Source organism: Nerophis lumbriciformis, linkage group LG06, assembly GCF_033978685.3.
Source record: "Nerophis lumbriciformis linkage group LG06, RoL_Nlum_v2.1, whole genome shotgun sequence".
Taxonomy (NCBI): Eukaryota; Metazoa; Chordata; class Actinopteri; order Syngnathiformes; family Syngnathidae; genus Nerophis; species Nerophis lumbriciformis.
The window spans coordinates 58,202,341-58,217,379 of record NC_084553.2 but is presented as its reverse complement, the minus strand read 5'-3'; the positions used below and the strand labels follow the sequence as shown (position 1 = coordinate 58,217,379).

At 38.9% G+C, this 15,039-nt stretch overlaps 1 protein-coding gene across 1 annotated transcript in view; it reads right to left on the bottom strand.

Annotated features, from left to right (window-relative positions):
* Positions 1-14,805, bottom strand: part of pepd (peptidase D) — a 55,264-nt gene extending 40,459 nt beyond the window's left edge. Inside the window, exons 1-2 of the mRNA XM_061964582.1 lie at positions 14,716-14,805; positions 1,975-2,158 (exon numbers count right to left, since the gene is read on the bottom strand). Of these exons, the coding sequence (XP_061820566.1) occupies positions 1,975-2,158; positions 14,716-14,732 (201 nt within the window). The 5' untranslated portion in view covers positions 14,733-14,805. The remainder of the gene's footprint in view (positions 1-1,974; positions 2,159-14,715) is intronic.
* Between the last annotated feature and the right edge of the window lie 234 nt (positions 14,806-15,039).

Below are 15,039 nucleotides of genomic sequence, written 5' to 3'. Positions count from 1 at the left end.
CAAGATCTCATCCCGTGGGGTCAAAATGATCATGAGAACGGTGAGCAAAAATCCCAGAACCACACGGGGGGACCTGGTGAATGACCTGCAGAGAGCTGGGACCAAAGTAACAAAGGTTACCATCAGTAACACACTACGCCGACAGGGAATCAAACCCTGCAGTGCCAGACGTGTCCCCCTGCTTAAGCCAGTGCATGTCCAGGCCCGTCTGAAGTTTGCCAGAGAGCACATGGATGATACAGCAGAGGATTGGGAGAATGTCATGTGGTCAGATGAAACCAAAATAGAACTTTTTGGTATAAACTCAACTCGTCGTGTTTGGAGGAAGAAGAATACTGAGTTGCATCCTAAGAACACCATACCTACTGTGAAGCATGGGGGTGGAAACATCATGCTTTGGGGCTGTTTTTCTGCTAAGGGGACATGCCGACTGATCCGTGTTAAGGAAAGAATGAAGGGGGCCATGTATCGTGAGATTTTGAGCCAAAACCTCCTTCCATCAGTGAGAGCTTTGAAGATGAAACGTGGCTGGGTCTTCCAGCATGACAATGATCCCAAACACACCGCCCGGGCAACGAAGGAGTGGCTCCGTAAGAAGCATTTGAAAGTCCTGGAGTGGCCTAGCCAGTCTCCAGACCTCAACCCCATAGAAAATCTGTGGAGGGAGTTGAAAGTCCGTGTTGCTCGGCGACAGCCCCAAAACATCACTGCTCTCGAGAAGATCTGCATGGAGGAATGGGCCAAAATACCAGCTAATGTGTGTGCAAACCTGGTAAAGACCTATAGTAATCGTTTGACCTCTGTTATTGCCAACAAAGGTTATATTACAAAGTATTGAGTAGAATTTTTGTTATTGACCAAATACTTATTTTCCACCATCATTTACAATTAAATTATTTAAAAATCCTACAATGTGAATTCCTGGATTTTTTTTTCACATTCTGTCTCTCACAGTTGAAGTGTACCTATGATGAAAATTACAGACCTCTGTCATCATTTAAAGTGGGAGAACTTGCACAATTGGTGGCTGACTAAATACTTTTTTGCCCCACTGTATATATATATATATATATATATATATATATATATATATATATATATATATATATATATATATATATATATATATATATATATATATATATGTCTTAATAAGGTTATCCAAAAAATAGTGCTCGATACCGTAGTAGAGCGCAATATATGTATGTGTGGGGGGAAAAAAAAAATCACAATCATCAGGAGATTTCTCCTGATGATTGAGAGAACCCCTCATGAAACAGGCCTGTAGAGATGAAGTAGTCTTGTGATTTTTTTTCCCACACATACATATATATATATATATATACATACATACATACATATACACACACACACACACATATACATATATTTATACACACACACACACTTTAAAATGTATCCCGACTGGATTTTAAATAAAACAAATTGCGTCCATTTAAATAAACCATTTAAAAATGGTTCTCGGACAGGGTTATTTCAGTTTTTATATATATATATATATATATATATATATATATATATATATATATATATGTGTGTATATATATATATATATATATATATATATATGTGTGTATATATATATATATATATATATATATATATATATATATATATATATATATGCGCGCTATTGACTAATGAATCTTTGGGCACCCCACAATTCCATTCTTGGGGGTAATGATTTGATTCAGAATTGATTCTGGATTTCAAAATCAATACCTTTTTTAATAACATTGGATGCCAGTTCTATGATTAACTACATTCCTCCATAAAATAGACAAACATTTCATTGAAGTCATTCTCAGAAAAACACTTCTACACGGTCAACTCAGACAAACAGCTGTAAAAGGATAAAACTACTTTTTTGATTGTTTGGTTTCACTGTTTCCCCTACAGGGGGCTGTAAAGTTAAAGAGAACCACCCAAGTGAATCAGATGAAGTCCACCAACCTGCCTGAAGAGGAGGTCTGTGTCAGTGCAGTGCCTCTGTTGCTGCTCACCGCCTTGCAGCACCACAACCGAGCGGGCCTCCACGCCGCCTTTGCTTTTCAGCCCGCTGCACAGACGCCGGCGGTTCTCTGCAAAAAGGGCAGCAGACACTCTGAGGGTTTCGTTACCCAGCCAGTAGAGCGGTCTGAAAAGAACAGCAGAGAGAGTGCAAAGGTACACGTTTTTTTTTAATAGTATTGTCATAACTATACAGAAAAAAATCTGTTGGGTTACATGACAATGGTGTTTTGGAGCCTGAATAGGCAGGCTTCAAATTAAAGTTTAAAAAAAACCCAGCATCACTACTTATGACATACAGGTAAAAGCCAGTAAATTAGAATATTTTGAAAAACTTGATTTATTTCAGTAATTGCATTCAAAAGGTGTAACTTGTACATTATATTTATTCATTGCACACAGACTGATGCATTCAAATGTTTATTTCATTTAATTTTGATGATTTGAAGTGGCAACAAATGAAAATCCAAAATTCCGTGTGTCACAAAATTAGAATATTACTTAAGGCTAATACAAAAAAGGGATTTTTAGAAATGTTGGCCAACTGAAAAGTATGAAAATGAAAAATATGAGCATGTACAATACTCAATACTTGGTTGGAGCTCCTTTTGCCTCAATTACTGCGTTAATGCGGCGTGGCATGGAGTCGATGAGTTTCTGGCACTGCTCAGGTGTTATGAGAGCCCAGGTTGCTCTGATAGTGGCCTTCAACTCTTCTGCGTTTTTGGGTCTGGCATTCTGCATCTTCCTTTTCACAATACCCCACAGATTTTCTATGGGGCTAAGGTCAGGGGAGTTGGCGGGCCAATTTAGAACAGAAATACCATGGTCCGTAAACCAGGCACGGGTAGATTTTGCGCTGTGTGCAGGCGCCAAGTCCTGTTGGAACTTGAAATCTCCATCTCCATAGAGCAGGTCAGCAGCAGGAAGCATGAAGTGCTCTAAAACTTGCTGGTAGACGGCTGCGTTGACCCTGGATCTCAGGAAACAGAGTGGACCGACACCAGCAGATGACATGGCACCCCAAACCATCACTGATGGTGGAAACTTTACACTAGACTTCAGGCAATGTGGATCCTGTGCCTCTCCTGTCTTCCTCCAGACTCTGGGACCTCGATTTCCAAAGGAAATGCAAAATTTGCATGGTTGGGTGATGGTTTGGGGTGCCATGTCATCTGCTGGTGTCGGTCCACTCTGTTTCCTGAGATCCAGGGTCAACGCAGCCGTCTACCAGCAAGTTTTAGAGCACTTCACGCTTCCTGCTGCTGACCTGCTCTATGGAGATGGAGATTTCAAGTTCCAACAGGACTTGGCGCCTGCACACAGCGCAAAATCTACCCGTGCCTGGTTTACGGACTATGGTATTTCTGTTCTAAATTGGCCCGCCAACTCCCCTGACCTTAGCCCCATAGAAAATCTGTGGGGTATTGTGAAAAGGAAGATGCAGAATGCCAGACCCAAAAACGCAGAAGAGTTGAAGGCCACTATCAGAGCAACCTGGGCTCTCATAACACCTGAGCAGTGCCAGAAACTCATCGACTCCATGCCATGCCGCATTAACGCAGTAATTGAGGCAAAAGGAGCTCCAACCAAGTATTGAGTATTGTACATGCTCATATTTTTCATTTTCATACTTTTCAGTTGGCCAACATTTCTAAAAATCCCTTTTTTGTATTAGCCTTAAGTAATATTCTAATTTTGTGACACACGGAATTTTGGATTTTCATTTGTTGCCACTTCAAATCATCAAAATTAAATGAAATAAACATTTGAATGCATCAGTCTGTGTGCAATGAATAAATATAATGTACAAGTTACACCTTTTGAATGCAATTATTGAAATAAATCAAGTTTTTCAAAATATTCTAATTTACTGGCTTTTACCTGTACATGTCAAAAGCAATTGTAATTGTACACTTGTGTGTAAAACATTAAGTTGATTAAAATCAATCAATCAATCAAACTTTATTTATAAAGCGCTATTCATACATAAAAGAAATGCAACGCAAAGTGCTTTACAAAGTTAAAAAACAATACCCCGGTGACCCATATCCTAAGGGTGTAACGGTACACAAAAATTTTGGTTCGGTACGTACCTCGGTTTAGAGGTCACGGTTTGGTTCATTTTCGATACAGTAAGAAAACAACAAAATATACATTTTGTGGTTATTTATTTACCAAGATTTGTAAACAATGGCTTTATCCTTTTAACATTGCTTTAAAATAGCTCTGTGTGTGATGGATGTGAGCCACCACTAGGCTGATCAGTGCAACAGCAGGCAGTCATGAGTGCTAAGCATAACAATAACATACATATATACACAGGGTCCATTGCCAGGGTTAATGCGGTCAACATATATAAAATAAAAACTAAATAAGATAAGGCTCAGAATTGGTTTCTTAACAAAACCTTTCTACATATAAAGTGCAACATTTCCACATATAAAGTGCAACATTAAACTGATTCAAGTTGTTGCTCAGATTAAATAAAATGACAAAACTTTTCTTCTACATACAAAAAGTGCAACATTAAACAGCTTCAAGTCAACTCAGCCTCAGACTAACTTTTTTTTTTCCCCCCCAGCATACTTGCCGACCTTGAGACCTCCGATTCCAAGGGGTGGGTGTGGTTGGGGGCGTGGTTAAGAGGGGAGGAGTATATTTACAGCAAGAATTCACCAAGTCAAGTATTTCATATATATATATATACATAAGAAATACTTGACTTTCAGGGAATTCTAGCTATATATATATATATATATATATATATATTTTTTTTTTTTTTTTTATTATATTTATATAAATAAGAGAAATACTTGAATTTCAGTGTTCATTTACTTACACATATACACACACATAACACTCATCTACTCATTGTTGAGTTAAGGGTTGAATTGTCCATCCTTGTTCTATTCTCTGTCACTATTTTTCTAACCATGCTGAACACCCTCTCTGATGATGCATTCTGCTTCGTTTCCTTGTTGTGTGCGCAGTTGTGCACTGCACTCTCTTAAAGCTGTAGATGTTATTGTCATATGTGCATGCACAGTAGATGGCAGTATTGTCCTGTTTAAGAGTGTCACAACATTACTGTTTATGGCAGACGAACTGCTTTACGGTAGACGAAAACGTGACTGCTGTTGTTGTGTGTTGTTACCGCGCTGGGAGGACGTTAATTAAACTGCCTAACAATAAACCCACATAAGAAACCAAGAACTCGCCTTCGATCATTCTACAGTTATAACGTGATTGGGCAGCCACGCTGTTTATATTGTGGGAAAGCGGACGTGAAAACAGGCTGTCGACACTCAGGTCCGCCTGAATTCCGGGAGATTTTCGGGAGAAAATTCGTCCCGGGAGGTTTTCGGGAAAGCGCTGAATTTCGAGAGTCTCCCGGAAAATCCGTGAGGGTTGGCAAGTATGCCCCCCAGCCTTTAACCCTGGTGACTTTCACTCAATTTTCATGTTTTTTTCATGATTGATTGATAGTTGCAGCTAGGGCTGGGCGATATGGCCTTTTTTTAATATCTCGATATTTTTAGGCCATATCGTGATACATGATATATCTCGATATTTTGCCTTAACCTTGAATGAACACTTGATGTGTATAATCACAGCAGTATGATGATTCTATGTGTCTACATTAAAACGTTCTTCTTCATACTGCATTAATATATGCTACTTTTAAACTTTCATGCAGAAAGGGAAATCAAAACTAAGTCAATTGACCAAAACTGTATTCATTAAACAGTTATTAAGCAGTGGCACAAACATTCATGTCATTTCCAAAACAGAAAGTGCAAGATTGTCAGAGACATTTTAAAACAAGCTATCCGTGCACTTTTGTGCATGATGTCATTAAGATGACATATCAAAACAACACTAAATTAAAGTGCACTTTTTGTACAGAACGCCACTACAATAGTTTAAAACAAATAAAGTGCACTTTTGTGCATGATGTCACAAGATATTTCAATAACTGTCAAATAAAAATGAGCTGCATAATAGGAAATCAAATAGTGTTTGTCCTTCGCTATGTGGTAGGTTCCTGCGGACATTATCTCCTTTTGTTGTTGACTATTTTTTTCATACGGTGTTGATCTGGAAATGTTTGCCTCGGCATTTTGATGGTGTGGGCATGTTGCACCGAACGGAGATGTTGACATACGGAGTAAGCACTCTTCATTCTCTAGCAGGTGACTTTTCAAATGATGCTACATATTAGCAGTAATGCTACTTTTTATAGCAACGCTTTTGCCCTACACTTGACAAATTACGGTTGTCTGTTCGACATATTCCCACTTGAAGCCAAACCACCGCCAGACGATGGACCCAGTGCTGTTTATCTTGGGAATTAATTCTTCCTTCATTTGTTACCAGATTTGCACCTTCTTTCTCTCGTATTACCACTCGCACCGGTCCGCTAGCATCACAGCTAACGTTACCCATGCTATACATACGTATGTGACGTATGACGTAATAGTATGTGACGTATGTAAGAAGGTGCGCTTGCTGTCTGTGAGAAGGACAGACGACAAAGAGCGAGAAGAGCCTGTAGTGTAATGCCAGCAGCTAAAAGCAACTGCGCGAGAACGTATACTCGAATATCACGATATAGTCATTTTCTATATCGCACAGAGACAAACCCGCGATATATCGAGTATATCGACATATCGCCCAGCCTTAGTTGCAGCCTATTATTAGTGTTCCATTGGGATCGATATCATATCAACGATAAGAAAAAAAAATGTCAAACTTTGACCCCCATTTTTAAACGTCTTTGTTCTCCAAAACACATTTTTTTGACCGGACAAACAACAATATACATTTTTTATTATCATTTTTTATTTTCATTCAGTGACTAATTGAGACAAGTCTATGGCGTCACATTAGTGCCAAAAATCCGAGCGCATAAAAACTGTTATCGCGCGCTGATTCTCCACTAAGTGCGCGCGCGACACCCTTTTGCGCGCGCGCGCGACGCCTTTCTGCGCGCTCTCTGTGTACTCCTGGCATCTCTCCTCGCGCTGTCATGTTTCTTTTTGGCACTTTGGGGGCGGGTATGCTTAGACGGCCCCTTCTTTCTGATTGGTCAGGCGAAAAATGCTGAAAAATGCCAGAGCCAATCAGAAGTATAGCAGGGCGGGTCATCGTCACTATGTATCAAGATTTACGGAGGAAGAAGTGGATAAAAAAATGTTGCGCGCTGATGAAGGTTATTTCATAGCACATAAACACAATACAGGGTAATACAAAATGTGACCCAAATAAATAATAAAACAACAAACACCATAATCACATCTTTCAGCCAGAACTGGTCCACCAGCAATAACATTATTTTATATTTTCACTTCTTCTTGAACATTTGTTTTCTAATTTATGGAATTTCTTTTGATTCAGCCATAAAATTAATGAAATAATCTTTGAATTTTGTTTTTAAAATGTTAAAAATAGCTTTTAATAATGTATTCTGAAACAGTTTAAAATAATCAGAGAACTGAATAACACTGACCCTACACAACTATGTTGCACAATTAAGTCATTTTTTTTTAAACCGAAAGAGGTAATTTCAACAGATACAGCATCCTATGTCATATCTACATGTAATAAGATTTGTAACAAGGCAAACCGTTTGTAAATTGGTCGAAAATCGAGCAAGTTATGGTAATTTAATTAGTACATGTACCATTGACATCAATGTAATGATTGAGGCTAGATGTCCGAGGTAAGATGGCTACAACGTTGCTACACTGGAGAATGATTGGTCATATGAAAAATGCTCACAGCCAATCAGAAAGGAGGGGCCGTCTAAGCATACCCGCCCCCAAAGTGCCAAAAAGAAACATGACAGCGCGAGGAGAGATGCCAGGAGTACACAGAGAGCGCGCAGAAAGGCGTCGCTCGCGCAGAAAGGCGTCGCTCGCGCAGAAAGGCACCGCGCGCGCGCAAAAAGGCACCGCGCGCGCACAGAAAGGCACCGCGCGCGCGCAAAAAGGCACCACGCGTGCGCAAAAGGGTGTCGCGCGCGCAAAAGGGTGTCGCGCGCGCGCACGAAGTGGAGAATCAGCGCGCGATAACAGTTTTTATGCGCTCGGATTTTTGGCACTAATGTGACGCCATAAAGAAGTTTCTTTGCAGTCCTAATGACATCGCCAACTACTGGCCTGGCATGCATATTGCAGTGTTGAAGTTACTTTGTTCAGTCTGCGTCACACTGTTTGTCTGGGTATTGTGCCTTTTGTGTGTCGAGATTTGCTTCTTCCTTGACTGACCTTATCATCCAAAATGAAGAATGATGAAAAAAAACCCACAAAACATCGAGGTCTTCTCATTCATTACATGAAAAACTCTCCCAAGGTTTGTATGTTTTTTTTTCTTTTCAAGCTCAGCACTATTTTCCAATACCATGTGTAAAATATGAAGGCTGCACTGATATTGCTTTTTTTGTGTGTTGTGTTGCCGTGACGTGTAGATAATCCTTCAGATACGACATAATAAGATTTGAAGGGGTGTGAAGAGTCGCCCCGGCCAAGTAAAGATTAGGACAGTACTTTGACAAGCTTGTAACACGGCAGCTTGATAGGTAAGAAATCTCTGCGGCGATAAGACAACTTAATCTGATCCCGGCTGGACTGTTCTCAAGGTCATTCCATAAACCTGCAACAGTTTTATTTTGCAAAGCTTGCTATTGCCTGAGTCTAGATACGACCCAGTTACTTGGGATCGACCGATTATCTGCGTCAATATTTGGCATTTTGACATACTGTATATTGTGTCTGCCTTTTGATTTTTTTCATCAGTATCTGACTTTTTCTTTCTTTTTTTTCTTCTTACAACTACAACATAACTATGTCAGCAAGAACAATATTAGGGCTGCAACAACAAATCAATTAAATCGATTATAAAAATAGTTGGCGATTAATTTAGTCATCAATTCGTTGGATCTATGCTATGCGCATGCGCAGAGGCTACTTTTTTTTTTTTTTAATAAACCCTTATTTATAAACTGCAACATTTACAAACAGCTGAGAAACAATAATCAAAATAAGTATATAGCCAGTATGCGTTTTTTCCCCCCAATAAAATACTGGAAAGGATAGAAATGTAGTTTGTCTCTTTTTTATAAGGCCCTGCCTTCTGAAATACATCTCCTATTGAGAAGTCCCAGATCCTTGTGTGTAGCTCAGCAAACTACAAGGATCTGGCGAGAGTTAGGTTAAGAAATTCCTGGATATTCCGAGGAAAACTTAAATTTTGGGGAAAGGGAAAACATGTTTTGCCTTCAAAATCTTGGAAGAGTAGTGTGTGTGGCTGGTTGGAAGGTCTGAATCAGGTAAAAAAGTGGCGCACAACTTTGAAGATTTTGGCCATTGTAGAACTTTGAATATGTTGAACCGGAATTTCCTGGAAATTTTGGGAAAAAAATAAAAAAAGAATTAAAAAAAAAAATATTAGCACAATTGTCCTAGAAGATATTAATGGGTTGGTGTTGGAATTTTTTGAATCGGTTGAAAAATGTTGTCGTGTAACACTTTGAATTGAGAATTGGTATTTCGGAAATCTTGGTATTTCAGGAAAACCGGGAATTTGTACGAAAAAAAAAAAAAAGGAACATTTGTTGTCCCAACTAAAAGGAATGACTTGAAGGTGGAATGGTCGGTCGGAAACGGGTGAAAAATGTAGACCGAATTCTGGGAATTCCTGGAATTTTTTTCAACTTGGAAAATGGTAGTATGATTGTCCAAAGTGATTGGAGTGTGTGGAACAGTTTGAATCGCTTCAGAAATGTGGGAATTGTGCGAGTTTGAAAAATGGCCCATTCATTTTCAATGGGAAAAATATCCCGGAAGACTGGGAATTCTGGGTAACCTGGTATATTGTAGGGATGTCCCGATCCGATATTTGGATCGGATCGGCTGCCTATATTTGCCAAAAATTGCGTATCGGCAAGGCATGGGAAAATGCCGATCCAGATCCAGTTTAAAAAAAAAACTCCGGTCCGTGTTTTCCAACCCACCTATTTAAATAATACATTCCACTTTTTTGCTGCTCCGTAATTTCCTTTCCGCGTTTTCCAGCACACCTTCAACACATCCACAATTCTCACGCAGTTGCTTTTAGCTGCTGGCATTACACGACAGCTCTTCTCACTCTTTCCTGTGTCTCCCTCTCACAGACAGCGAGCGCACCTTCTTACACACGTCACATACTGTCACGTCATACGTCACATACGTATACGCCCTCTCCCAGCAGAGAGCGAGGTAGCGGCATGGCTAACGTTAGCTGTGATGCTAGCGCAGCCGCTAAGGTGCGCGCCTGCTCAAGCGTCCTCTACGCACGGCAAATCTATGCCACGCACAAAATCAAATAAAAAAATAAGCGCATAACAATTTTCGACACACGGACACGACAGAGACAACATTTTGTCATCATTGTTCAAATATTGTGACGTCTGTCGAGACGCTTATCTCCATTCGGTGCCACACGTCCAGACTCCACACCATCAAAATGGCAAAAACTTCCAGATCAACACCGTATGAAAAAATTAGTGATTTTTTTAGTTGTGATTTCCTTCTCTGCATGAAAGTTTAAAAGTAGCATATATTAATGCAGTATGAAGAATGTTTTAATGTAGACATGCAAGCCTTGAAAGAACATTTTGAAAATCAAGACTACATTTCCTGCAAATGGGTGCATTTCTACCCTATATTTTAACTTTAGATTTATTCTCATATCAAACTCTTTTAGTTGTCTTTTTGACACTTACATCCGGCGCCCCCCTCCACACCCTGGATTATAAATAATGTAAATAATTCAATGTGATTATCTTGTGTGATGACTGTATTATGATGATAGTATATATCTGATAGTATATATCTGTATCATGAATCAATTTAAGTGGACCCCGTCTTAAACAAGTGTAAAAACTTATTGGGGTGTTACCATTTAGTGGTCAATTGTACGGAATATGTACTTCACTGTGCAACCTACTAATAAAAGTCTCAATCAATCAACCAAAACACATAGAATCATCATACTGCTGTGATTATATGCATCAAGTGTTCATTCAAGGCTAAGGCAAAATATGGAGATATATATTGTGTATCGCAATATGGCCTTAAAATATGGCAATATTAAAAAAAGGCCATATCGCCCAGCCCTAGTTCAATGATGCCATTTCTGTTTGTCATGTATAATTTTGTCTATTTTGTGTTTATCCTTGAATAAACAGGTCAGTTTCTTGTTACCAACCATTGTGTATTATTCAAACTCCCCTAATTCAGCTGGCTAGTTGTTATCAAGAGTACTAAAACCCTTTTCAATATGATTCTGACAACTAAGTAGGCTAAATAACATTAAACTTTAATACATGCTCAGGTAGGCCAGTATCGGTCAGTATCGGTATCGGTCAGTATCGGTATCGGATCGGAAATGCAAAAACAATATCGGTATCGGATCGGAAGTGCAAAAACCTGGATCGGGACATCCCTAGTATATTGTTTTGTGGGGTTGAGCCGAACTTTTTGATACTTGAAAGGTTCTGATCGGAAGAAAACTGTTGACTGTGGCCTCCGGCAAACTTTTGCGACGGAATAATAGATGACTTTTTTGTTGTTGAATTGTGTATGTGGGCATTCACACAATAACAAATAATACAATGACAAATACTAGATTTATTGTATACGTAAAAAAAAGCAGGCAGCAGGTCACACATTCTCACACTTTCTGTAACACCCAGGAAGAAATTATGTCAGCCAGCTTGAAAAATGTCCAACTATAAGCTACGTAAAAGGAGCTCAGAATGGTTTTTATATAAATATTTGCAATATTTCAGGGTTCGCTTACGTGGAAACATCACAATGTTTCAAATCCATAAACTGCAATAAAACTGAGTAGATGGTGAGTTATTGTGATGTTAGAGAAATGCCATATTTTTAACCAATTTTCCCAGGAGATTTTCCATATTTTTGCATGTTAACGCTCATCTTAGACACATGTAACAAATAAAATAACGTGATCTCGGTACAGTGTGAGGCATTCAAGCATGTCAACTCTAATTTTAAAGGGCAAAGTTCCTTGTGCTGTGCCGTTGCATAACTTAGGAGAAGTGCTTTGTCGCAATCTCTTCCTGAAAACTGTGCTCAGCACATTTGGTCTGAGAAATGCCACAAGCACAAGACAATAGTGTAAAATAGGTATTTTTAAACGCAGCACAAGTTGTCATGCATTTTAAAAATACCTACATATTTACAAAGCCAGTGAAGTTGGCACGTTGTGTAAATGGTAAATAAAAAGAGAATACAATGATTTGCAAATGCTTTTCAACCTATATTCAATTGAATAGATGCAAAGACAAGATACTTAACGTTTGAACTGAGAAACATTGTTATTTTTTGCAAATATTAGCTCATTTGGAATTTGATGACTTCAACATGTTTCAAAAAAGCTGGCACAAGTGGCAAAAAAGAGAAAGTTGAGGAATGCTCATCAAATACTTATTTAAAACATCCCACATGTGAACAGACTAATTGGGAACAGGTGGGTGCCATGATTGGGTATAAAAGCAGCGTCCATGAAATGCTCAGTCATTCACAAACAAGGATGGGGCGAGGGTCACCACTTTGTGAACAAATGCGTGAGCAAATTGTTTAAGAACAACATTTCTCAACAATCTATTGCAAGGAATTTAGGGATTTCACCATCTACGGTCTGCAATATCATCAAAAGGTTCAGAGAATCTGGAGAAATCACTGACACCAACATTCAATGCCCTTGACCTTCGATCTCTCAGGCGGTACTGCATCAAAAAGCGACATCAGTGTGTAAAGGATATCACCACATGGGCTCAGGAACACTTCAGAAAACCACTGTCAGTAACTACAGTTGGTCGCTACATCTGTAAGTGCAAGTTAAAACTCTACTATGCAAAGCCAAAGCCATTTATCAACAACACCCAGAAACGCTTCGCTGGGCCCGAGCTCATCTAAAATGGACTGATGCAAAGTGGAAAAGTGTTCTGTGGTCTGACGAGTCCACATTTCAAATTGTTTTTGGAAACGGTGGACGTCGTGTCCTCTGGACCAAAGCTGAAAAGAACCATCCGGATTGTTATAGGCGCAAAGTTCAAAAGCCAGCACCTGTGATGGTATGGGGGTGTATTAGTGCCCAAGACATGGGTAACTTACACATCTGTGAAGGCGACATTAATGCTGAAAGGCACATACAGGTTTTGGAGCAACATATGTTGCCATCCAAGCAACGTCTTTTTCATGGATGCCCCTGCTTATTTCACAGGACAATGCCAAGCCACATTCTGCACGTGTTACAACAACCGTGGCTTCGTAGTAAAAGACTGCGGGTACTAGACTGGCCTGCCTGTAGTCCAGACCTGTCTCCCATTGAAAATGTGTGGCGCATTATGAAGCGTCAAATACCACAACGGAGACCCCGGACTGTTGAACAACTTAAGCTGTACATCAAGCAAGAATGGGAAACAATTCCACCTGAAAAGCTTCAAAAATGTGTCTCCTCAGTTCCCAAACGTTTACTGAGTGTTGTTAAAAGGAAAGGCCATGTAACACAGTGGTCAAAATGCTCCTGTGCCAACTTTTTTCTATTCTAAGTTAATGATTATTTGCAAAAAAATGTTTAAGTTTCTCATTAAATATCTTGTCTTTGCAGTCTCTTCAATTGAAATATAAGTTGAAAAAGATTTGCAAATCATTTGTTTTTATTTACAAATTACACAATGTGCCAACTTCTCTGGTTTTGGGTTTTGTGTATATATATATATATATATTTTATTTTCTATTTTATTTTGTATTCACTCTCCATTCAAAAAAATACAATTAAATCAGTTTTTATAACCTAAAAACTGGCACATTGATTGGTAAAATACTTTTTTCCCTCGACTTTTCTCAAAGTGCTCATGAATTAACTGGTGTGCTTTTTACTTGCTATGTCAGAATGACAAACTACATTGAGGTCTTTCCCATGCTAGGCACATAATTAAACTATAACCCAAATAAAAAAATACTCCTATCGCACTATTCAAATTTTATTTTAGGCAAACACTATCTAGTAATGAGAGTTTATCTTGAAGACTTCAGTCATTCATTCATTCATAAAGTCAGTCATTTACCAGTCGTAAAGCAAGATGCTCAATGATTATCATAGATAATATTTAAGCATGCATGACTGTAACCCCGTAAAATGTGTGAGCAAGTTCCATCCTTCCATTTTCTACCGCTTGTCCAAGTTGTTGAATATAGTTAATTCATAGGCAATCTTGGTAAGGGCACTGTGGTGTGTTCACGTGCTATATCAGCTGTTAGACATTTTAAGTACTCCAGCAATAAAGTTGGCATTGTAGTTGAAAGGAACGCGGTGTTTCGCTTATAACAATATAAATAAGAGTATAAATGACAAATTAATTACTAATGTTAAATAATATCAATATATATTTGAACGAAAACAATTAGAAATGTGTAATGACAGCCAATCCGCCAGACAACAAACGTCTCATCGAGTGCACTAGTCAGGCCTATAGGTGCTCTAGTAGACGTGGACACGCGCTAAAATATACGTTTTACGAACGGACAAGTAATTAATTGTAAACATTTATTCAGTCGGAAATGTCTTTTAAACGTTGTCAGGACAAAAAAAGTAGCAGGCTAAACTCACTGTGGTGCTGCGGCCATGATGACGTCCAGGATGTCACGTGATCGAAAAAGTCACGTGACTTGTCTGCCTCACCGCTTTCGTTGTGTTGCGTTCATGACAGTAGGACATGGCGCTTTCTCACTTTGTTGCCGCTGTTTGCAGCCAACGTTGCTTTGATAACGAAATTAATAAACAATTTATATTAGTTTTTTGCTTTTAAAACCCATTCTGTTTTAATATTATGTGAATTCATCACACCAATATGGATATCTCACACGCTTTTGAGCGCCACGTTTAATGTATAATTTACATAGCTGATTTGAATGCCTGTTGTTCTATGCTTGA